General features: G+C 56.1%; 4 protein-coding genes across 4 annotated transcripts; 3 read left to right on the forward strand and 1 right to left on the reverse strand.

The window, feature by feature from the left end:
* The first annotated feature begins 115 nt into the window (after positions 1 to 115).
* Positions 116 to 15,261, forward strand: MDN1 (AAA ATPase midasin). Its single transcript, XM_047981686.1, has one exon. The coding sequence runs from the start codon at positions 157 to 159 to the stop codon at positions 14,929 to 14,931; it is 14,775 nt and encodes a 4,924-aa protein (XP_047837646.1). The 5' UTR covers positions 116 to 156; the 3' UTR covers positions 14,932 to 15,261.
* An 86-nt stretch (positions 15,262 to 15,347) lies between these two features.
* On the forward strand, positions 15,348 to 16,522 carry JDV02_000825 (uncharacterized protein). Its single transcript, XM_047981687.1, has one exon. The coding sequence runs from the start codon at positions 15,761 to 15,763 to the stop codon at positions 16,019 to 16,021; it is 261 nt and encodes an 86-aa protein (XP_047837647.1). The 5' UTR covers positions 15,348 to 15,760; the 3' UTR covers positions 16,022 to 16,522.
* A 314-nt stretch (positions 16,523 to 16,836) lies between these two features.
* JDV02_000826 (uncharacterized protein) lies at positions 16,837 to 18,682 on the forward strand. Its single transcript, XM_047981688.1, has 4 exons — positions 16,837 to 17,370; positions 17,467 to 17,482; positions 17,626 to 17,679; positions 17,781 to 18,682. The coding sequence occupies exons 1-4, from the start codon at positions 16,932 to 16,934 to the stop codon at positions 18,283 to 18,285; spliced, it is 1,014 nt and encodes a 337-aa protein (XP_047837648.1). The 5' UTR covers positions 16,837 to 16,931; the 3' UTR covers positions 18,286 to 18,682.
* JDV02_000827 (uncharacterized protein) lies at positions 18,342 to 21,390 on the reverse strand. The gene is made up of 2 exons (XM_047981689.1): positions 20,314 to 21,390; positions 18,342 to 20,251 (listed from the first exon to the last, which is right to left on the reverse strand). Exons 1-2 carry the CDS (start codon positions 20,504 to 20,506, stop codon positions 18,588 to 18,590), a joined length of 1,857 nt encoding a protein of 618 aa, XP_047837649.1. The 5' UTR covers positions 20,507 to 21,390; the 3' UTR covers positions 18,342 to 18,587.
* Between the last annotated feature and the right edge of the window lie 491 nt (positions 21,391 to 21,881).

A 21,881-nucleotide genomic window follows, 5' to 3' on the forward strand; every position in this document is an offset into this window, starting at 1 on the left:
GGCTCGGATATTTGTAGTACCAGCGCCGACGCGGCACCCCTGCACCTTCCTGCTGCCCAAGAAAAAAAGTTCCATATGATGGCACTACGAGGAAGGCGCCTCTGAAAACGCATCGGGATTGGGAGGAAAAACTTCAGAGTCGACAACGGCGCAATCATGGACATGATTGACGTCTCGCGGCAGACGAGGTCGCTCCTACGGGATGCGACTGCGTTGGATCATCTGCCCCCGGATTTACTCGGTTTGATCCGGAATTTCTCATCGACAAACCTCTTGGATGCCATCTCGCAGGCGGCGCTCATCCCGCGACTTACAGAGCGAGTCTTTGTGCACTTTGAGGACGTCTTTCCCGACCTGTGTGCGCGATGGATTCTCAACGCAGGCAACGACACATCTCGCCATATTCGAATCTCATCGGCTTTTGCCCGGATATTACCATTCGCACCCTATCTCTCAAATTTTCTCACGTCTTCTGCTGGTGAGGCGCCAGCCGTGAACCACCCTCCGGCGCTGCGGCTGCAGCTCCCAACACTGGACGAATCTACGTCGCCCAGCCTGAGCACAGAAAGCTTACTAGAGAGCCTTGTTACGATATGGAGGCTCTTGAGCTTTGACTCGCGCACATTTACCAGTATCGTCTCGCTCACTTACGTGCAGAGCTTGTTCGTCCATGAGAGCCGGGCAGTACGATATGTGGCCATCCGCATCTTCTGTCAGCTGCTCCACGCTTCCGACCTCAAGCTCGAGAACCTAGTGGATGCGCACGTTGGCAAAGACGAAGCCGTCATTGCCGCTCTGGATGGAAGGCCCATTGACTTTGGCTTCTTGTCGCTGCATGAGCATGACCGAGCAAAGGCAGTCATCGCGTTGCGGAGCGAAGTCGAGCGGGACCACGAGCACATCGCTGAAGCTGCTGAAGCGCAGAGTCTCACACCGTACGTTGTGCCGTATGGGAGAATACTCCTTCCTCGGCCACACGGTCCCATCGGTGACCCGTCGAGCCTCGTGAGGACAGCCACGACGACCAAGAATCTCGAGGCTCTGGCCACTATGCTTCGAGAACCAGACCCGATTCTTCTGCACGGCCTCCCGGGCGTTGGCAAGACGTCTTTGATCCACGAGATAGCCCGCCAGCTGGGCATGTATTCTAACATGGTCACGCTGCATCTCAACGAACAGACCGACGCCAAGATGCTCGTGGGTCTGTACTCGACAGACTCCAAGCCAGGGAGCTTCCAGTGGAGGCCTGGTGTCTTGACTACAGCTGTCAGGGAGGGTCGATGGGTACTAGTGGAGGATCTTGATCGGGCACCGACCGAGGTTCTGAGCACCTTGCTGCCGCTGATAGAGCGAAAGGAGCTGCTCATTCCGAGCCGTGGAGAGAGGATACGAGCCGCCAACAGCTTTCGACTCTTCGCCACCGTCCGGACATCTCGTGGCATGAATGGCCGAGAAAATCTTCCGACCTTGGTGGGAATACGTTTCTGGAGATCCCTCTGCATGGAAGCCCTGACGCAGCCGGAGCTAGAAGATGTGGTGCTGCAAACGTATCCCATACTGCGAAAATTTGTTCCCGGGATCTTGGCTGTTCATCGGCGGCTATCTCATATGGCTAACAACCTGGCCCTCATGTCTCGTGGGCGAAGCGTAATGGATCGACAGATTAACTTGAGAGATCTCCTCAAGTGGTGCCGCAGGCTGAGAGAGTGTCTCCTCACAGCAGGCTCAACGTCTGGGGACGAACCCATCAGCGAAACCACTCGAGACTGGATGTTTATGGAGGCACTCGACTGCTTCGTTGGTAGTTGCCCCGATGTTGAGCTGGGCAAAAACCTGGTTTACGCCATTGCTGAAGAGATGCACATGTCCAAAGAACGAGCGGACCACTACCTGTCCGCCAATATACCCCCTTTGGAAGAGAGTGAATTCAGCTTCAACATTGGGCGAGCCCAACTGCGAAAGAAAAAAACAACCCGTCTGCAAAAGTCAAAGCGGCCGTTTGCAAGCACTGCACATGCCAAGAGGCTCCTGGAGCAGATTGCCGTGGCAGTGAAGCTGGAGGAGCCTGTGCTACTGGTAGGCGAGACAGGTATCGGCAAAACCACCGTGGTACAGCAATTAGCAGAATCTCTGGGGCACAGACTGATCGCAGTCAATCTCTCCCAGCAGAGTGAGGTTGGTGATTTACTGGGCGGTTTCAAACCTGTCAATGTCCGAAGCCTTGCTGTCCCACTCAAAGAAGAATTCGAGGATCTCTTCGCAGCCACAGGCATTTCGGCTTCAAAAAACCAGAAGTATCTGGAGCAATTTGGTCGATGCTTTGCCAAAGGACAGTGGTCCAAATTGTCCAAGCTTTGGAAAGAAGCACCGAAAATGTTTGTCAGGATCCTCATGGAGCTTGAGCGGATGCATTCGGAGACGCGGGACGACGACGCGCAGCCAAATAAGCGCCGAAAGACGCAGTCAAAGCTGCAGACGCTCTCTGAATTGCGGCCGCGGTGGGATACGTTTGCTCGCAATCTTGAGCAGTTTGACGTTCAAATTGCCGGCGGGTCTGGAGCCTTTGCGTTTTCTTTTGTCGAGGGAAACCTTGTCAAAGCCGTGCGCAACGGCGACTGGGTGCTCTTGGACGAGATCAATCTGGCCTCTCCTGATACTCTTGAAAGTATTGCCGATTTGTTGACTGGGCCCGATGAACGCCCCTGCATTCTACTATCCGAGACGGGAGAGATTGAGAAGATTGTGGCGCACCCGAACTTTCGCATATTTGGCGCCATGAATCCGGCGACAGATATTGGCAAGAGAGATCTGCCTGTTGGCATTCGCTCGCGATTTACAGAGCTCTACGTCGGAAGCCCTGATGCGGACCTCAAAGACTTGTTGACAATCATCAAAACCTACCTGGGAAGCACAAGCATGAAACACGACCAAGCCGCCGATGATATCGCACGGCTCTATCTCAACACTAAGCGAATGGCTGAGGAGAAAAGGCTCGTTGACGGAGCAAACGAGGTGCCGCACTTTAGCTTGCGAACTTTGACTCGAGTGCTTAGCTATGTCAACACTATTGCACCTCTCTATGGCGTGCGCCGGGCGTTGTACGAAGGCTTTTCCATGGGATTCCTGACGCTCCTCGATCGCGACTCCGAGAGGATGCTCTTACCTCTCATCTATCACCATCTTCTGGACAAACATGGAGATCCCCACGCCCTCCTGTCCCAAACACCCAAGCACCCAAACGACGGAAGACGCTATGTCAGGTTCCAGAATCAGAACCGTGATCGCCAGTATTGGCTCTTTCAAGGCGAGGAGACCCCTGTGCGGCGGGACGATTACATTATTACACCTTACGTGGAGCGGAACCTGTTGAACTTGGTCCGCGCCACATCCACCAGGCGATTCCCCATCCTCATCCAAGGTCCCACGTCTGCTGGAAAAACGAGCATGATAGAATACTTGGCCAATTTCACCGGCAACAAGTTTGTTCGTATCAACAATCACGAGCACACGGACCTTCAAGAGTATCTTGGCACATATGTATCTGGTCCAGATGGGAAGCTACGATTCCAGGAAGGCCTTCTCGTGCAGGCTATGAGAGAGGGTCACTGGATTGTACTCGATGAGCTCAATCTGGCGCCAACCGACGTGCTGGAAGCCCTCAACAGGCTGCTAGATGACAATCGCGAGCTCCTCATCCCCGAGACCCAAGAAGTTGTCAGGCCTCACGAGAACTTCATTCTTTTCGCGACGCAAAATCCGCCAGGTCTCTACGGCGGTCGCAAAGTGCTCTCCAGAGCCTTCAGAAACCGGTTCCTCGAGCTGCACTTTGACGATATTCCCGAGGATGAGCTGGAGTACATTTTGCAGCAGCGCAGCCGCAACACGTCCCCCCCGGATTGTCGACGTATTGTCACTGTGTACAAGGAACTCTCGAGACTGCGCCAGACGAGCCGATTGTTTGAGCAGAAGGACAGCTTTGCCACACTACGAGATCTGTTCCGGTGGGCTTTGCGAGAGGCTGAGACCAGAGACGAGATTGCCACCCACGGATTTATGCTTCTCGCCGAGAGAGTTCGAAACGAGGAAGAGAGGCTAGCCGTGAAGGAGGTCATTGAGAGGGTCTTTAAGCTCAAGATCGACCCTCATCGCCTCTATGCTGCAGACGTTGCCCCCGAACTCAGACACCCTACCAAACTGTCGAATGCTCAGGGTGTTGTGTGGACTCATGCTATGCGAAGGCTGTATGTGCTCGTCTCCAGAGCCCTGCGGAACAACGAACCCGTGCTACTGGTCGGCGAGACAGGTTGCGGCAAGACCACCGTCTGTCAACTTCTTGCCGAGGCCCTCCAAAAAGAGTTGCACATCGTCAACGCCCACCAAAACACCGAGACTGGAGATTTGATTGGCTCGCAAAGGCCTATCCGCAATCGCGGCGCCATTCTGGAGGCTTTGGATGCCGACCTCCGATCTATCTTTGAGGCTTTAGGCCTGGATGCCACAGGCTCGGTAGACGAAAAAGTTGCGGCTTTCAAGGCTCTCCAACCGTCAGCTCTCGCCGCTGCCCCTGCCGAACTTATCGAACGCGTTGCCACGAATGAGTCGAGGGCAAAAGCACTTTTTGAGTGGTCGGATGGCGCACTGGTCGAGGCCATGCGAGGTGGACACTACTTCCTTCTCGACGAGATTTCCCTCGCCGACGATTCTGTTTTGGAACGCCTGAACTCAGTGCTTGAGCCGCAGCGCACTCTTCTTCTAGCTGAGAAGGGTATTGACAACTCGTTCGTGGTCGGGTCTGAAGGCTTCCAATTTTTTGCTACCATGAACCCGGGTGGCGACTTTGGCAAGAAGGAATTGTCCCCTGCGCTGCGCAACCGTTTCACAGAGATTTGGGTCCCTCCTTTATCAGAGAGCGACGATATCTACGAGATCGTGCGGACAAAACTTGCTGATGGATCTAAGCATCTCGTAGATGCTATGGTTCAGTTCGCCTCTTGGTTCGGCGACACATTTAGATCAATGGCTACCACCAGATTTTCGGTACGGGAAATTCTTGTCTGGGTGCAATTCATTAATACGTTCGAGAGTCAGGATCCGGTGGCGTCTGTTATTCACGGAGCATCGGCCATTTTTATTGACAGCATCGGGGCCAATCCTTCAGCTATGCTAGCGACAGATCTCAAGTCGATCAATCAACAGAGGATGTCGTGTCTTGTCAAGCTCGGCCAGCTTCTCAATCGCGACGTTGTCTCTGCATACGAATCGGAGCCAGTGCTGGTTATGACGGATAGCCTGCTTTCGATTGGAAATTTCAGTACGCCCCGTACCAAGACAGGTGCGACGGACTCGGGATTCGCCTTCGATGCACCGACCACCAGACTCAACGCCATGCGAGTCCTCCGAGCTCTACAAATGCGCAAGCCGATTCTTCTGGAGGGAAGCCCTGGCGTAGGAAAGACATCCCTGGTAGCAGCCTTGTCGCAAGCTTGCGGGCGGCCACTTACCCGCATCAACTTGTCCGACCAAACCGATCTGATGGATCTGTTCGGCACCGACGTCCCGGTCGAAGGCGAAGAGGTAGGAAATTTTGCTTGGAGGGACGCACCATTTCTGCAGGCTATGCAGAAGGGTGAGTGGGTGCTCCTAGACGAGATGAATCTGGCATCCCAATCCGTTTTGGAAGGTCTGAACGCCTGTCTGGATCATCGTGGCGAGGTCTACATCTCTGAACTCGACCAAGTCTTCAAACGTCACCCTGATTTCCGGCTCTTTGCGGCACAAAACCCTCACCACCAAGGCGGCGGCCGCAAGGGTCTACCGGCTTCTTTTGTAAACCGTTTTATCGTGGTCTACGCAGATGTCCTCAAAGACGAGGACCTCAAATTAATCGCCTCTCACAACTTCCCCAAACTCTCAGCTGAAGTTGTACGCCATTTGATCGACTTTGTCTCTGAGATAGACCGCCAACTTGTGGTGGAGAAGACCTTTGGAGTACAGGGAGGCCCCTGGGAGTTTAACGTGCGTGACGTCCTGCGTTGGTTGAACCTGCTGAATTCATCCGATCCTCTACTTCAAACCGCACGAGTGGACGATTTCCTGGACATTCTTGTGCGTCAGCGATTCCGCACTCAAAAGGATCGTGAGGAAGTGAGCAAGCTCTTCGCCCAAGTCGTGGGTTGGGCACCCAGGTCCCACCACCTATACCACGATACCAATTCAAGATTCGGGCAGGTCGGTCTGGCACTTCTCCGAAGGAACCTGAACTCTCAACCCGAGCGGCTGCCCACAGTTGATGTCGTACCCAGACTTTCCGAACTAGAGTCTGTCATGATCTGCGTGGAACAAAATATTCCTTGCATTTTAAGCAGCACGTCAGGGTTTGGAAAATCGACTCTTTTACGATTCGTGGCTGCCATGGCAGGAAAGCCTCTCACCGTCTTCCCCATGAATGCCGACATTGATACGATGGACCTGGTGGGCGGGTTTGAACAGGCCGACCCTCTCAGAGAAATCAACTCAACTCTTCGGGATTTGAGTACCTTCCTCAAAGAATCCGCGATGCGTCTGGCCCCCGCAACGGTGCCGGCTGAAGTGTTGCGGCTGTTGCATCTGCTTGACCGTTTTTCTGGCAATGTCCGGGACATTGCGGCCATTCACGACGTTGTTGAGTCTCTTTCGACACAAGTTGCTGCCGATTCTGAAGTTGGCATTGCACTTTCTAAGTCGAATGAACTTCTTCGAGGACCGCTGGCTCTTGAGAATCCTCGTTTCGAATGGCTTGATGGAGTCATTGTCAAAGCTCTCGAGAGCGGACAGTGGCTGGTTCTGGACAACGCCAATATGTGCAATGCCTCTGTCTTGGACAGGCTAAATTCACTTTTGGAACCGAATGGTTTTCTTAGCATCAACGAGCACTGTGACTCGGATGGGAAACCTAGAATCATCCGACCACACCCGGAGTTCAGAATCTTCCTGACGATGGATCCTCGCTATGGCGAGCTGTCCCGGGCGATGCGCAATCGCGCGATCGAGATACACATCAGCACACCACCACCAGTGATGGACATGTGCTTTGATCGAATGTCGAGCATTGAGAGTAGGCTCCAAAGATATAAGGATTCGTGGGAATTGTGCCAGGAATTTGCTGCAGAGATTGCCGTTTCTCGAATCGCCGTCGACAATCTTTCGCTGCAAGACGTGTCGCTCCTATCCCGATTTATCAATCAGCCGGAAAGGCTCGCACAGGACGGGAAGTCGCTTCAGGGGATGCGAGAAATGCTTCAATTCTTACAGTCAAAGTTCGGATCCGACATCCTGCGCGCCATCATCAAGGCGTATTCGACTCTTCCTCAGGTGGCGTCATCAGCGCTTTCGTCCGTGCAGCCAATTCACATGCTCGGCAATCCGAGGGTCTCGCAGCTCCTTCCTATTAATGGCGAGCCCCAATGGATGGCGATACGATACGAATTCACTCGTGTCCTTCACGGGTTTCATAGTCTCGTTGAGGAACAACGTGGGCAAGCTCGTTCGGCTAAGCTGGCGACATTGAGCCGACTACAACGCTCTCTGATCAGTGATCGAGTTGCAGTGGTGTCCAAGGACTCGACTGTCAAACTGGCGATGTTCCTGTCTGCCGTCATTGGTACGACTCTTGAATACTTGGCGTCTGAGTTCGCGTCTTTAGAGACATTTCAAGAACGCGCCCACTTTGTGCGTCTCATCTGTCTCTACATTGGACGAACCTTGCGACTTTCGATGGCCACCGAGTTCGATGAAGCTCAGTTCCAGGCTCACTTAGCTCTTGGTGCCGGCTTCCTCCAGAGTCAAGCAGAAAAATTCACGGCCAGAGAGGACAATGATCTCGTTGGCTTCGTCCGTAATCGGCTTCATGCCGATTTCAACAGCGGATTCAAGCTGTCCACTGGTCTGAGTATGGAAGTTCTGTGGAATGTTCTGCGACCGACTCCAATCCCTGACAAATCAACTCTGGATCGGATCTTGGATCTAGATCAACTTGGCGTCCGATTTGATGCCATTCGTTGGAAGGCTAGCGCATCCATTGATGAGCTGACGAAGGCGCAGCAGACTTTACGTCAGGCATACGAAATAGTTCGTGGTGGTATAGTTGCGGCTGATGGGCTGGTCAACGACCTCACATCGGCCATTCAATCTCTTGAGGCAAAGATCGGGGACGATGAAACCGACTTCAAGCCTTTTTTCGCGACGGAGTTCGAGGCGCTCAGACAGTTGTCCATGTTGAGACATGACACTTTAATCGCGAGCTATAAGGACCTTGACATCCTGTCAAGCGTTCCCACCAAGGCTCTGATGCTGTTCACGAGCTCAAAGGGGGCGGAGGCCATCTTACAGTCGGTCGACTGCCTCGTCCATCAGGATGTGTATTCCTGGGACGGCAAACTTGTTCCATCTTTATGGAGCAAGATGCAGAATATGAGCGGTGTCAGCATTCGCTCTCTTGCGTTGCTCGAAGCCGAACTGCCAGCCATGGGCCGATCATTGTCTGGCCTGAGTGCTCAAGTCATGGCAGACCCTCTGGAGAGCCTCAATGAAACACTCTGGCATCTTATAGTCCAGGTATTTGCTGCACACGGTTCGAATTTGCGGGTCCTTGCGCACGCCATCAGGGCGCAGGCGACGAAATGCCAAAGTTTTGCGGCTCAGATCCTTCGAGAGGGCCTGCCGACAAACAACGACATCTTTGACCATCTCATCGTGGAGATTGAAGCTCTTCATCTTCGGGATGTTGCTCGCTCGCATCTCATCCCGGCTATCATTGGCATCATGGTCGCGGAAAACGACAATGCACACAGAGCACAGTTCTGTGCGCTTGCCTGGATTCAATTCAGTGTCGGACTCGTGAAGCTCTATGTTCCAGATCGCATCTTCGATCCTCAGCTCCGTCCGCGAGCTGAACTGGATTTCTTCCAGGGACTTCAAACTCAATTGCAAGACAGCATCCTGGCTTTGAAGGCATTTGAAAAGAGCTTTACAGGCCAGGGCACAAGCGTGCGTATTGACCTGGTTGAGCAAGAACTTGCCGAGCTCGGCCCCCTGCCAGAGCAGATACAGCCGGTCTACAGACCCAAGCTTTCGGAGCTCACCATACTTCATGCCGAATTCTCCAATATCTTGAAGACCGTTGTTGACCACAGTCTGTCCTCTGCTGGTCAACACCTTGACGCGCCCCCAGTTGGAGGAAGCGACGGGCTGCACCTCGTCAGAGAGAATGTCAAGCGCCTTATTGATCGTTTGTCTTCGCGATTCGACGCATACCAAGACATGACTAGGCCCGCTGTCAACGCTCTGCGATGCCTTTCTGTTGGCTTATCGCTCTGTGACACTGCGAGAGCACACAAGCTGGACGCCTCCACCGAAGAACTTGTCAAAGCGACACCTTTCTTCGGTGGCCGTGATTGGGATTTCTCTGCTGGCACGCTGTCGTCGAAATCCTTTGAATATCTCAGTTTGATGGTGGCAAAGACGGCTGTTGAAGGCAGAGACAATCTGCCTCCGCATCACCGCGAGCTCATCTTTGGCTGTTTTCACGGCTTTTATGACGATTGGAGCAAGAAGCTTGAAGCGGATCGCAAATCAGCAGCGGCAAACACCAGCCTTTACCGATTTCGAGGCTCAGAGGAAGACGAGGAGGAGATTGACCAGCAAGAATTCAACGAATTGTTCCCGACCTACGATGACGACGATGTAGATGCAACACGCATCATCAAGCCAGATCAGGTTCGAGACATGTCTATCAAAGTGGCTGAGGTGCATAGCAAGATCTTCCTCGACAGCCCTGAACCGCCAGCGGCGATCCGAGAAGCTTGTATGGCTGTCGGCTGCCGAGTTGCCCGCGAAACGTCGAGTCAGCCACACATCGAGCGCACAGTGAACAGGAAGCTACTTGTCCCAACAATGCTACTCCTCAACGACAAGCTGGACGAGCTGCAGTCCCCTACCGTGGATAATTCGTACAACTTTTACACTGATGCCAACCTGGCTGAGGCCCGGAAGCTTGTCGTACTAGCATACCAGATCAAGTCACGTTTCCAGGAGCTGCAGCTGGTGGACGAAATCGGACACATGCAGCCGCTGGCAGATGTTGTACAGTCCTGCGACAAGCTTCTCGACCAGGCCCACGATGAGCCGCTCGCCAAGATGCTCCCCAAAGTGGAGCAGCTGCATGCTCACGTCTACGAGTGGCAGTTTGGAGGCTGGGCGAGCAAAGTGCACGCCGTTCTGTCCCTGCACGACGCCCTCACCGATACCGTTATCCGCTGGCGCCGCCTGGAGCTGTCAACTTGGGCGAACCTCTTTGAGATGGAGCAGAAAAAGTGCCAGGATGATGCCTTCTCTTGGTGGTTCGTCGCATACCAAGTCGTGGTTGCCGTCCCCCTGTCAATGGTGGATTCTACCAGCGACCTGCGAGAGTACGCGCCCGCACTCATTCAGAACCTGGAGTTGTACTTTTCCAGTTCCATTGTTGGCCAGTTCAAGACTCGGGTCTCCCTTTTGAGGCAACTACTAGGTCATCTTCGCCTGCTGGTCAAAGACTACCCGAAACTGAACATCATCTGCCACGCCGTCGAGAATTTTGTCGATTTTTACGCTCGATATGAACCCGCGGCTGAATCTGCCATACAGAGAGGACGCCAGCCAATCGAAAAGAAAATGAAAGATGTGCTTCTCATGGCAAGCTGGAAGGACACAAACATCAACGCCCTCCGTGAGAGTGCCCGCAAATCTCACCAGAAGCTCTTCAGAGTGGTCCGAAAGTTTAGAGGTGTTCTTGGGCAGGAGATGAAGAGCATTGTTCAGCAGGGCTTGCCAGATGAGGGTCTCGCATCTGACGACCAGAAGCCGCCGGCTCCCGCGGCGGCAGCAGCACTTCAGCAAAAGATACCTATGGCACTAGAAGAAGCCCTTCCTGGGTGGCTTGAGAAGCATCGCCGCTTGGCCAATGTGTCGATGACGGTGTCGGTCTTGAGGAAGATTACTCACGGCCCAGAGATGACGACAAGCGCTGCTCGCACTGTTGATGACTTTGTCTCAGAACTGGATGAATCGATGGCAGAGCTGCGCAAGGAGACCCCGGCCTTCTTGAATAAAGAGAACACAGAGCAAGTCAAGCATCTCAAGACAAGGAAACGGAAGCTGTTCGCGGACACGTTGCGAGATCTGCGAAACATGGGTCTGAAGCATAATCTCGGCCAAGATAGACTCATGGAGCAAGCGTCACTGGCTGTTGTTCTTGGCTCAATTCCGCCAGTCCACCATCGAAGTTCTGCCACTCTGAGAAATGCCGAATACTTCTTTCACAAAACTCTCGACTTTGCCCCGCGCGCCCGAGCCGCAGCACAAGAGCACTCCGAGGAGTTGACCGGCGCCGAGATTGGGCGGAGTATTGGATTTATGGAAGGCATGATTCATCTTGGTCTTTCCCAGCGAAAAAGTCTCTCAACCGCGACCGAAGCACTGTGTTCGCTCCGATCCATTGCCGATGACTTCATTGCCTTGGGCGACAGTGAGAAAACTCAACAACTCGCACGTCAGGACCATGCCAGCGATTGGTCTCTGCTTCTGCCGTGGCTGGCTCAAATGATCAGACTCGCTGTCAGGGTTACGGAGGCTCACGGAAAGCTGGGACAAACCGATAATCAACACGTGGTACAAGAGTTAGAGTTATGGGCAGCTAGGGTTGAGACCTATCTCGTCCGTATGAAGGATTTGGGTACTCTACCTCCTGGCATTCTTTCCGAAACGCACAAGGATTTGGAGGTGTCGGTCCTCAAAGACCTGTGCGCGTTACAGATGACACTGGACGGTCTCATCGCTGGGCGACCCGCCCTCGCGTTCATTCTCCAGCAACTTCGCGTATGGACACAGGCCGGGCCTCCGCAACCTCACGCCCCAACGGTATCCACCGAGATCCTAGCGTTCGCGAACGAAGCGTCAACTTTGACAGACACCATTCTGGTGGCTGTTGAGAGCGCAAGGAAGAAGGCTACCTCGGCTCCTAAGGAGGACGACGAGGCGGGATGGCTGCAGAGACACAACGACATCTGTTTCGCGACTGTCAGCCAACTGCACATGAAGCGCATCGAGAAGGGCCTACGCAACTGCATCCATCACCTCCGGGAACTCGACCTGAATGAGCCACGGATAGGCTCTGCTGCAGCGAGTGTGATTGGGCTGGCAACACCTATCATCGGCCAATTTGTGACTTTCTGTCAACAGTCTGTGGAGCGTGGCATCGACCTGCACAGAGCTTGCGTCCATATGGCCTTCTTCTTGACCAAATCTTTCACACAGATAGCCTCGCAAGGCTTCTGCACGCCCCAGGAGAAGTCTGACGAGACATCCGGTGACGCAGGTCAGGTCGAGTCTGGGACTGGCCTTGGCGATGGCGAGGGTGCTGAGGACATCAGTAAGGATATTCAACCTGATGAAGATCTGTTAGAGCTGGCGCAAGAAGCCAACAAAGAGGAGAATGGTGAGATTGAGGATGAAAAGGATGCGGTAGATATGGCGGACGAGGATCTCGAAGGCGAGATGGGAAGCATCGCAGGAGAAACCGATGACGAAGAGGGATCTCAAAAGGGCGAAGAAGACGAGAAAAAGGACATTGACGAAGAGGCTGGCGATGTTGACGACCTGGACCCGACTGCCGTGGACGAAAAGATGTGGGACGGGGATGACGACAAAGCTGAGAAGGACCAGCAAGGTGACAAGGGCACAGGTCAGAAGCAGGACGATGAGCAGATGGCCGCTGATGAGAACGCAAACAATAATGAGGCTGAGCAGGAGCCAGAGTCGAAGCCGACGGAGGAGCCCCAAGGCGATGACGAAGCCGCCGAGGAGAACCCAGTGGAGGAAGAGGACGTCACTGCGCCAGAGGAACTTAACAGACAAGACCAAAATGTCGACGAGAATGACGCCCTGGAGCTTCCGGAGGAGATGGATCTGGACTTTGATGACCAACAAGAGGTTTCAGACGATGACCTAGCCGACTTGTCGGACATTGAGGAAGATGCCAAGGAAGCTGAAGCGCAACCCCAGGAGGACCCGGCGGATGAAGAAGAGGGGGACAATGCCGCTGCCCAACAAGTCCAAGACGAAGCCGCAGATGATGAGGGTCAAGAGAGCGAGCCTGAAGATGAAAAGAAGGCCACGGGAGAGGAGCGAGTCGACGAAGAGCCGGAGCCAGAGCCGGAGGATGCGGATAAGGAGACAGAGCATCAGGACCAGGCACCTCTCTCCAATGACAACGCTAACGCTGATACCGACAATGCCGCCCCGAGCGACGTCAAGAGCTCCGGCCTAGACCAGAATGCGGATGCTATGGACCTGGACGAGCAGTTTCAGGCTGAAGCGGCGCAGCAGGAGCATGGTGAAATAGGAGACGGCGCCACCGATCAAGATACTAACGCGGGGAACAAGGGTGCTACGTCGCGAAATAACGACCGGATTGAGCAAACGGAACAAGACGCAAGCGCTGAAGAATCTGCGCGCAGTGATCCGTTTCGCAAGCTGGGAGATGCTCTCGAGAAGTGGCACCGCCAGCAAGCGGATATCAAGGATGCCAGTTCGGATGACGACAGGCAGCAAGCTGAGCGGAAAGCGGAGGCAGAGCAAGGGCGTCAAGAATTCCAGCACCTGCAAAACGACGATGCCGCAGCGGACACGCAAGCTATGGGAACGGCCGAGGACGAAGAGGCTCAACCTATCGACGAATCCATGGCAGTAGAGGAAGACAAGCAAGATCCCTCGAGCCGAGTAATGAACGAAGATGTCGAAGAGCCAGCCGAGGGGCCCGACGGTATGGACCTGGGTGATTCTGTCGAAGCTGAGGAGGCCAAAGCAAGCGAGGTGGACAACGATCGATCTGGGGTCAAGACACGACAAGGCAACTACAATCGAGAGCCTACCCCCGAACCTCGGGTTTTAGGCGTCGCTGGAGATGAGAGCGAAGAAAGTCACATCGAGGAGACATCGACTCAACTCTCATCAACGCACATCACGGATGAGCGCCCGCTGCGGGACTACGCAGAATGCATGCGACAGTGGAGCGAGTTCCAGACCAAGTCGCACGCGTTGTCGCTCTCGCTGACATCGCAGCTGCGGCTAATCCTCACGCCGTCGCAATCGACGAAGCTTTCGGGTTCGTTCCGGACCGGCAAGCGGCTCAACATCAAGCGCATTATCCCATACATTGCATCCAGCTACAAGCGAGACAAGATATGGATGCGGCGAGCAGTCCCAACGAAGCGGACATATCAGATCTTGGTGTGCGTCGATGACAGCAAAAGCATGGGAGAGTCGTCGTCGGGGAGCCTCGCGATGGAGTCGCTGGTCATGGTGTCGAGGTCATTGACGATGCTGGAGGCGGGCCATGTCGGCGTCGTTGGCTTCGGAGGCGACGTCTTCACGGCGCACGAACTGGCGGAGCCTTTTGGCGCCGATGCTGGCGCAAAGGTGTTGCAAAAGTTTTCATTTGGGCAGGACCGGACGGACATTGCACAGCTGATCCGGCGAACGATTGACATGTTCCGTATGGCAAGGCAGCAGTCGGGCGGCAGCTCGGACCTTTGGCAGCTGGCGCTGATACTGTCAGACGGGCTGACGCCATCGTCTGCACACGACTCGATCCGACGGCTGCTGCGCGAGGCGATGGAGGAGCGCATCATGATCGTTTTCATTATCATGGACGACACAGGCAAGAAGAAGGGAGACAGTGTGCTGGAGCTCAAGGAGGCCAAGTTTGTCAAGGGCGACGACGGAGAGAGCAAGGTGGTGATTGAGCGGTACCTCGACACGTTTCCGTTCCAGTACTACCTGATTGTACACCAGCTGGAGGAGCTGCCGAGTGCACTGGCAGGTCTGTTGAGAACGTGGTTTGCAGAGGTCACGGCCTAGATTGGAGCATCATGACCGGCGTGGCGTTGCGGTTGGATTTTGGGATGCATTGCGCGGTGCCATGGTACGCATAAATAGATGATATGACTCTTTCACACTCTCTTCTTTTTTTCTCTCTTTTTTTCTATTTTGGAAACGGTTAAGACGTTGTCTATTCAAGGAAGTCAATATTCTGAAGCGCAGTCAAGCCGCGTCTCTGATGCAAGTTGATGATACGAGCATATGGCCTGTTCTTACAGGGGTCCCTTGAGCTTCGGACCCATTCCGACTAATGCCGACCCACGGGACGAGATGCTATTTGCATTCGCCTAGTAACAGAAAAGCTCGTGCATCACAAGCCCACGGCGCATGTCGGGCGGCTTTCATTCGGGGAGGGGGGGATCAACGGCCTGCTGCCGCCGTTCGCTAGGGGAGATGCCGCCTGCTGACGATAACAAAGGGATGCTTGTGGTCCGTGTTATTGCTGGTTATGTAATTGCCTTCTATTTCGACATGGACTGGGGTCGGCTACGGGCATGTGCGTGGAATAGCCACGCTTAAGTCCGCGGGGGCGTGACGTTGCCGAGTACTAGAACTGACGACTCCGCGAGACAGAAAGGAGAGCAAAAAGGACACGGGCCATCTTTATCACACGAGTATTGTCAGAACTAGAGGTCCTCTTCCGATCAACTGCATATATAACGCAAGGAGGAGAACTGCAGGTTCCTGTTTCTCTTGACAACGACAACGAGCCACCACCACCGACCTTGGACTCTCTCTCTCTCTCTCTCACACACACACACACACTGTACTTGCATCGTTTCTGATACCACTCAGCTTCTTCTCCGCCATGCACATCTCGCAAGCTGGCGTACTGCTCACGGCGATGCTCGCCTCGACGACGCTGGCCGGCCCTACGCCAGGACAAAAGGCTTCGACGGCGACGACGACGTCCTACACGGTCTCATGCTCGGGGCGGATGCCGAACCCCAAGATTATGCTTACGGGGCTATGCTTCGAGCCCCAGTCCTCGTGCGTGGGTAGCACATACCACGCTGCTCAGTCGGCGGAGAGGGTGTGCGAAAAGTGCTCGTGTGTGCCGAATGCGTAAAATCTGCTGCTGCTGGGACCGAACAAGCTGCAGCATGGGCGACGACTACACGGCATCTCGAATTTGGGTCCGCTGCTGCTGCTGCTGCTGCTGCTCGCCCGTCGTGCGATGACAGCTCGCCGCGGCTCAGGGTACCACTGGCTACCCGGTTGAGCAAGCAAAAAGGAGCAAGGCTCGAGGTACGAGGGCGGTGCACTATTTCGACGGCTATATTGGAGTTACTTGCTGCGTCTTGGCCTCGACGACACTCCGCGCAGTAGGTAGCACTTGGGTGGATGGCAAGATGGTAAAGGCATGGGGATTCGGAGCAGTCTGAGATGTTTGCGACCGCGTTTCGTTCGGACAATCAGAGCAGGGCCGACGGCACTGGATGTTGATGGTGGCAGTTTCTGGTTTTCAGTTTGGTGGGCGACGGGAACTTATACTTGGCTGTGTGACTGGCTGGTCCTTTATCGACTTTGATGGGGCACTTCTATAACTACACTAATGAATGCTATGCTCTGGAACACGTTGCTATGATGATGCTCCCTATACAATCGAAACTCTGTGTATTGTTCTTGGGTCCCGAATATGTTTCGGCGCAATTGCCACGGGTGTGTGTGTGCGTGTGTGGTGTGTAGGTAGGGCTGCATTGGTCGGGAGTTGCAAGGGAAGGGAGGGAGGGAGGGCGGAGGAGGAACGTTTTCTCCTCAAACGAGCCGTTCGTTGATCATACTGATGGTTTAGTTATGACCTGCACCGGCAGCATGCATGTGGTCACACCAGCCCCACCACCTCCTTCCTCCTCCCCTTGCTTTTGCCTCCGCCGCCAACCTCCAGGAACCGTTTCTTCTTCCTCTGCGAGCTCATCAATCAATCCATCATCGCCAAACCCAAACAAGTCATCGCCGGGCGGGCACCTTTCGCCGTGATGATGAACAGCTCGTCCGTGTCCAGGACCGCTGCCGGCCCACTCGCGCGCTCCTCCCGTATCATCGCCCTCCTCCCCTTGCTCCCCCGCCGGCAGTTCTCGCACTGTAACACCACTAGATGTAGCCGCCGCGCCCGCGCCCCCATCACCGTCTCCGCCTCCGCCTCCTGCCCCTCCGCCGCCATCGTCTTCGTCGTCGGCGCCTCCTCCACCGCCGCCCCGCCACCCCCCGGTGCCGCCCGCCTCCGGCCTGCTACCGCTGCCGCTGCCGCTCCTGCTGCTGGGGCAGCAGCTGCTTGTGCTCCCTGGTCAGCGTCGCGGACCGCCCTCGGCACTCTTCTTCACCTTCGCACCACCTCGACACGCGCGCCTCATCACGCCGCCCAGACAACGACCGTTCGCACAATGGCTACCTCCCCGCCCACAGAAATGCGGTTCAGTACGTGCCTTCTTCCTCTTTGTGCGAGATCCCAATGGGGGATTTTTTTTTTTTTGCCCTTTGGGTCTCCGTCGCTGACGCTGTATGCGAAATCAGAGAACCCCGCCGTCTTGTGCGTTCACCCCACGTCGGAGCGGTGCGCCCCGCGATCGCGACAACATAGCGTTGATGTTTGGCCGCGACAGCTGCCTCTGCGCGTGCCTCCGGCTGTCGAACTCGAGCACACGAGTAAAAGCTAACACGGGGGATTTCCAGTGTCTGCGACTTGCAGGAAAAGTTCCGCAACGCCATATACGAGTTTGACAGCATGTTCGTCTCTCCCCGCGGCTCAAGCCCTCCAAACACCCGTGCCGCATCGGTCACGGCCGCCTCGACTTGAACCTCGGCTAACCTGCCACGACACCTCACAGCGTCCTCTCGACCACCAAGCTCCTCAACTTCGCAAAGGCCCTCTCCATACCCATCCACGCCACCACGCAGACCGTGTCCAAGCTCGGCCCGACGGTCCCCGCCGTCGCGGCCCTGCTGCCGAACCCGCCCCTCGACAAGACCAAATTCAGCATGCTCGTGCCCCAGCTCGCCGCTGCCCTGGCGCCCGGCTCCCGCGTCGCGCTCGTCGGCATCGAGTCCCACATTTGCATCACCCAGACCGCCCTCGACCTGCGAGACGCCGGCCATGTCCCGTACGTGCTCGCAGACGCGGTCAGCAGCTGCAACCGCGCCGAGGTCATCGTCGCCCTCGACCGCCTGCGCGCGGAGCCTGGCATCGTCGTAACCACCACCGAGAGCTGGATGTATGAGTCCCTCGGCGACGCCTCTCACCCTGCCTTCAAGAGCCTCTTTGGCGTCGTCAAGGGGTCCGTCGCCGACACCAAGCGAGTGCTCGAGGCTCTGCCACCCACGTCAAAGATGTGATCGACGTCACCGCCAAAACAAATAGCATAAAGGGGCATGGACGGGGCATGCGGCATGGGCTTTGGAGCAAGTATATTGGTATATAACTTTGATTACGCAGGCACATGACGCGGTCGCCCGCGCCGCTACATCTATCGGATCATTCCGTATCAGGCCATTCCAATAGCCTTGAGTGACCGCCAACACTTGCACATGTTTTCATTCGGGCGGCGCGACGTTGCGGACGCTCTGGACTGAATAGCTCGCATCGTGAATAGCACATAGCTAGTCTTCGGCGGCTGGCGTGCCAACCACATGCCTGCTCACTGTCCGGTTTCCGCCGAAGACTTTGACTGCGCCGGCTTTGTCGAGGGCGTCATCCATGAAAAGGCCGAGGCCACGCCAACGGGGTTCGCTGATCTTGGCAGCGTCGCAGAGTTTCGGCTAGAATCTCGATTGCTGGCCTGGCTCTTGGCGTCTGCGCCAGAGTTGACAGTGCGCTTCGCATCCCATCGGGCCGTCCCGTTCGCGGGGTTTGCGACATCACTGCTGATGCTGCCCTGGCCCTTGCGACGCGCGTCGACGGACTTGGGGGGCAAAGGGGGCTCATATGAAGCCCCGGTCCTGGCCGAGGTGGAACTTGACTTGAGGGACTTGAGGACCTTCATATTGCGACTGCTGCGCGCGGCGGGCTGATATCCGCTGAGGAGACCGGCCTCTCGATGCGAGCCATCCGGTCCGGCGCCAGCGCCTTGCCGCCAGGATCCCCAAATTCCTGACGACGTGGAGGACTCGCGACGAGACGTCTCCGATGTGTTCGATCCATCCTTGCCCCCGTGTTCCGAGTCCGTGGCTTCGGCAGCATCTCGTCCTATCTTGTCGCTGTCGCCGCCTGCGTCAGATGTCCCGCTGGCCATGACGGGCTTGTGAGGGTCGGCATGGGAATCACCCGCCGAGGACCGCGGGCGCGCAATCACTTCTTGACGCGCCGCGCGCGAGCCGTTGCGCACTGCTTCACTGGGTACCGGGTGGCCGTCGCCCGCGACAAACGGTGTGGCGTTGGCGTTGAGCCTAGGCTTCTCCGGCGCCATGCTTGCGGTGCAGATGTGGCGAAACATGTTTTCGTCTTCCGGGCGCACGAATGGCACCTGCAGGCGATCGCGCTCGCTCCCGTAGAGGGCCATCTTGTTCTGGGACAGTAAGACGTCGGCCGAGTGAGCTCGAAGGGCATCGCTGCCAATGTAGATGCGGATTCGCTTCTGTTCCGCCGACTGGGTCGCATTCTCGCTGCCGACGACCTCGAAAAGCACTGTCATGGATGGGACCGAGCCTCCGGGCCGGCCATTCCTGCTGTTGTGCTGCGTGACGACTGCTTCAGCTAGATAAACGTTCAGTCTGGCGTGACAGACGCCGTTCATGTCGCGGTCCAATTCGTCCAACAGGTCTAACTCCTTCAAGAGCGAGTAATCGACAATTGACTTTTGCGACCCCGTGCATACATCGGCATACAGCAGAGTGTCGTGCGCGTAGTGGGTCGTCAGCCAGCAGCGAATGATGGACGGGACGGTTCCCAGGACATAGAGCGACACTGGCGGCGCGGGGATATCAAATGAAGAGTCGTCGTCGTCGTCCAGGTTGATGTCCAGGCCGAGACTGCTCGCACGGCCCGAGGCAACAGAATGATGGGAATGCACTGAATGTCCCGCTGAGCTGTGCCTGCCGTCTGACTTGTGGGAAAGGGTGCGCTCCATCATGAGGCCGCTACCTGGACGAATGGGTCCAAATTCGCCCGAGTGCCGGTTGCTCTGCCCGCCCCAGCTCGAGCCGTGGAGGGCGCTCTCGTCGAAACGAACACTATTTGCCCGCGAGGCCGCGCCGCGCCGGACAGGCTCCTCCTCCGCGGGGCCCAGGTGCAGGGAGCCGAGCAGCTGCTCGCCTTGCTCGTCCAGGTCCTCAAACATGTCATTGTGCGGGATTTGCACGGGCCCTGAACGACGTAAAAGAATCAGCACACGACTGACATACGGAGAGGGGATTTTGATGAAATACCTTGCTGAGGAGTACCTCCAAGCACGCCGGGAAATGGCGAGTTCCACACCGACTTCAACGCCGAGTCGTCCGCATTTCGCTTCTCGAGTCGCAGTATCCGCTCTGCATGGTTGGTCTGCGTGTACTGGACTTGCTTCACTTCCATTTGCAGGTTGTAAAGTTCTTCGCGAGAGACTGGAAATCGCGGATCCATCCCAGACGCAGTGGCGGTCACGATCGATCGGCGAAGATACCAGCGCAAGTGGTGCGAGAGTGACAGGTGGTGTGCGAATTTCCTGGCGATGTAACGAGCGTGGCAGTCCGGCGAGGCGACTGCAGGAGACTGGCGCTTGACGCAGGATCGAAGGCACCGTTCAGACACCGCCCCCCATGTAAGCGTCGGGCTCGGGCGGGCGTCTCAAGGACAGGAGGCTTCGCGGCCTTTGTTGCGCGATGACACCCGAATCCCTGGGAGGTCGGTTCACGAGGTCCACCCTCCCCCGCCTCGTTCGTGAGAGTCACTGCGGCAGTACCGCCGCCTGCGAATTGCTTCGGCTGTTAAAAGGGGGCGGCGGAGTGATTGAAGGAGATGGCCGGAAGTCGACTCAAAGGGGTGATAATATTGTACGGAGGAGGGAAGGTTTGATGATGCGACGATCAGTCAACGCGGCGCCAAAGTCGTGAGTCGTGGGGTGACAGGGACGACGGCGGCCTCGCTGAACTCGGGTGGCGCGCAGCGGATATGCTGATAGAGTGGCAGTCGAGGCCAACGATGAGGCGTTTTTGGACAGGTTCTGGACGATGCAGAGCGAGGCAGCAGTTGTAGGAGAGTTGTTTGCGGCAGACGGTGTGTCGAGGCACGTCGCGAGAGGTTCGAGGGATGTCCTTTTGGCAACGGTGTGGGAGGACGTCGAAGCAAGGACGATGATTCTAGGCAAGGGTTGGAACTCGGGTCAATGCGGGTGTCTGCGAGGTGCGAAGGGCGTGGATTGTTCGAAATAGGGCGGCGGGATTGTTAGGCGAGGCTTTGAAGGGCCGGGGCGGAAGGCAGTGGTGTCGTTTGGAAGTGGTAGGTTGAGTAGTCGTCGATGACCAAGGGGCGCCGTTTGAGTTGGATGAACCCAAGGAATGGATGGATCCGTTGCACCCAGGCAGAGGCGCCTGAGTGACTGACTGGGCCGAGCGCGCTACATGTAGGGGCGGTGGCCCGCCCCCCCGCCCCATGGGTGCGTGCCGCGACTGCCCCCGGGCGCCCGTGGACCAGGACGCTAGCCGCTAGGTGGACTGCTCGCTGGCCCTCCAGTACTTCCTCCCATAGGTACCTCCAACTCTTGGTACAGGCGCCTTTCCAGGCCTGAGCCGAGGTGGTTACATGGAAGGGCCATTGGGCGGTTCCATGCCGCGATGACTGAGGTGTTTGGGCGAGGGCCGCATGGCACGGTGCCTGGTGTATACTTTGCAACGCAATGCCCGTCGCTACAATACCCTTTGCTCTTCCAGGAATACGCTTTTGGTGAACTGACCACATCACCTCACTTTGCCAGCAGTCTGCACGAGGCAAAAGTGTCAGCGCTCTCCGTGCTGGGACT

This window comes from Purpureocillium takamizusanense, chromosome 1 (genome assembly GCF_022605165.1).
Source record: "Purpureocillium takamizusanense chromosome 1, complete sequence".
NCBI lineage: Eukaryota > Fungi > Ascomycota > Sordariomycetes > Hypocreales > Ophiocordycipitaceae > Purpureocillium > Purpureocillium takamizusanense.

Excerpts from the sequence above, each read along its gene's own strand:
- JDV02_000826 (XM_047981688.1), top strand. The coding sequence starts at position 16,932 with ATGATGAACAGCTCGTCCGTGTCCAGGACCGCTGCCGGCCCACTCGCG. Across the intron at positions 17,680-17,780 it reads ATATACGAGTTTGACAGCAT|CGTCCTCTCGACCACCAAGC; the intron begins GTTCGTCTCTCC and ends GACACCTCACAG.
- JDV02_000827 (XM_047981689.1), bottom strand. The coding sequence starts at position 20,506 with ATGGATCCGCGATTTCCAGTCTCTCGCGAAGAACTTTACAACCTGCAA. Across the intron at positions 20,252-20,313 it reads TGGAGGTACTCCTCAGCAAG|GGCCCGTGCAAATCCCGCAC; the intron begins GTATTTCATCAA and ends TACGTCGTTCAG.
- JDV02_000825 (XM_047981687.1), top strand. The coding sequence starts at position 15,761 with ATGCACATCTCGCAAGCTGGCGTACTGCTCACGGCGATGCTCGCCTCG.
- MDN1 (XM_047981686.1), top strand. The coding sequence starts at position 157 with ATGGACATGATTGACGTCTCGCGGCAGACGAGGTCGCTCCTACGGGAT.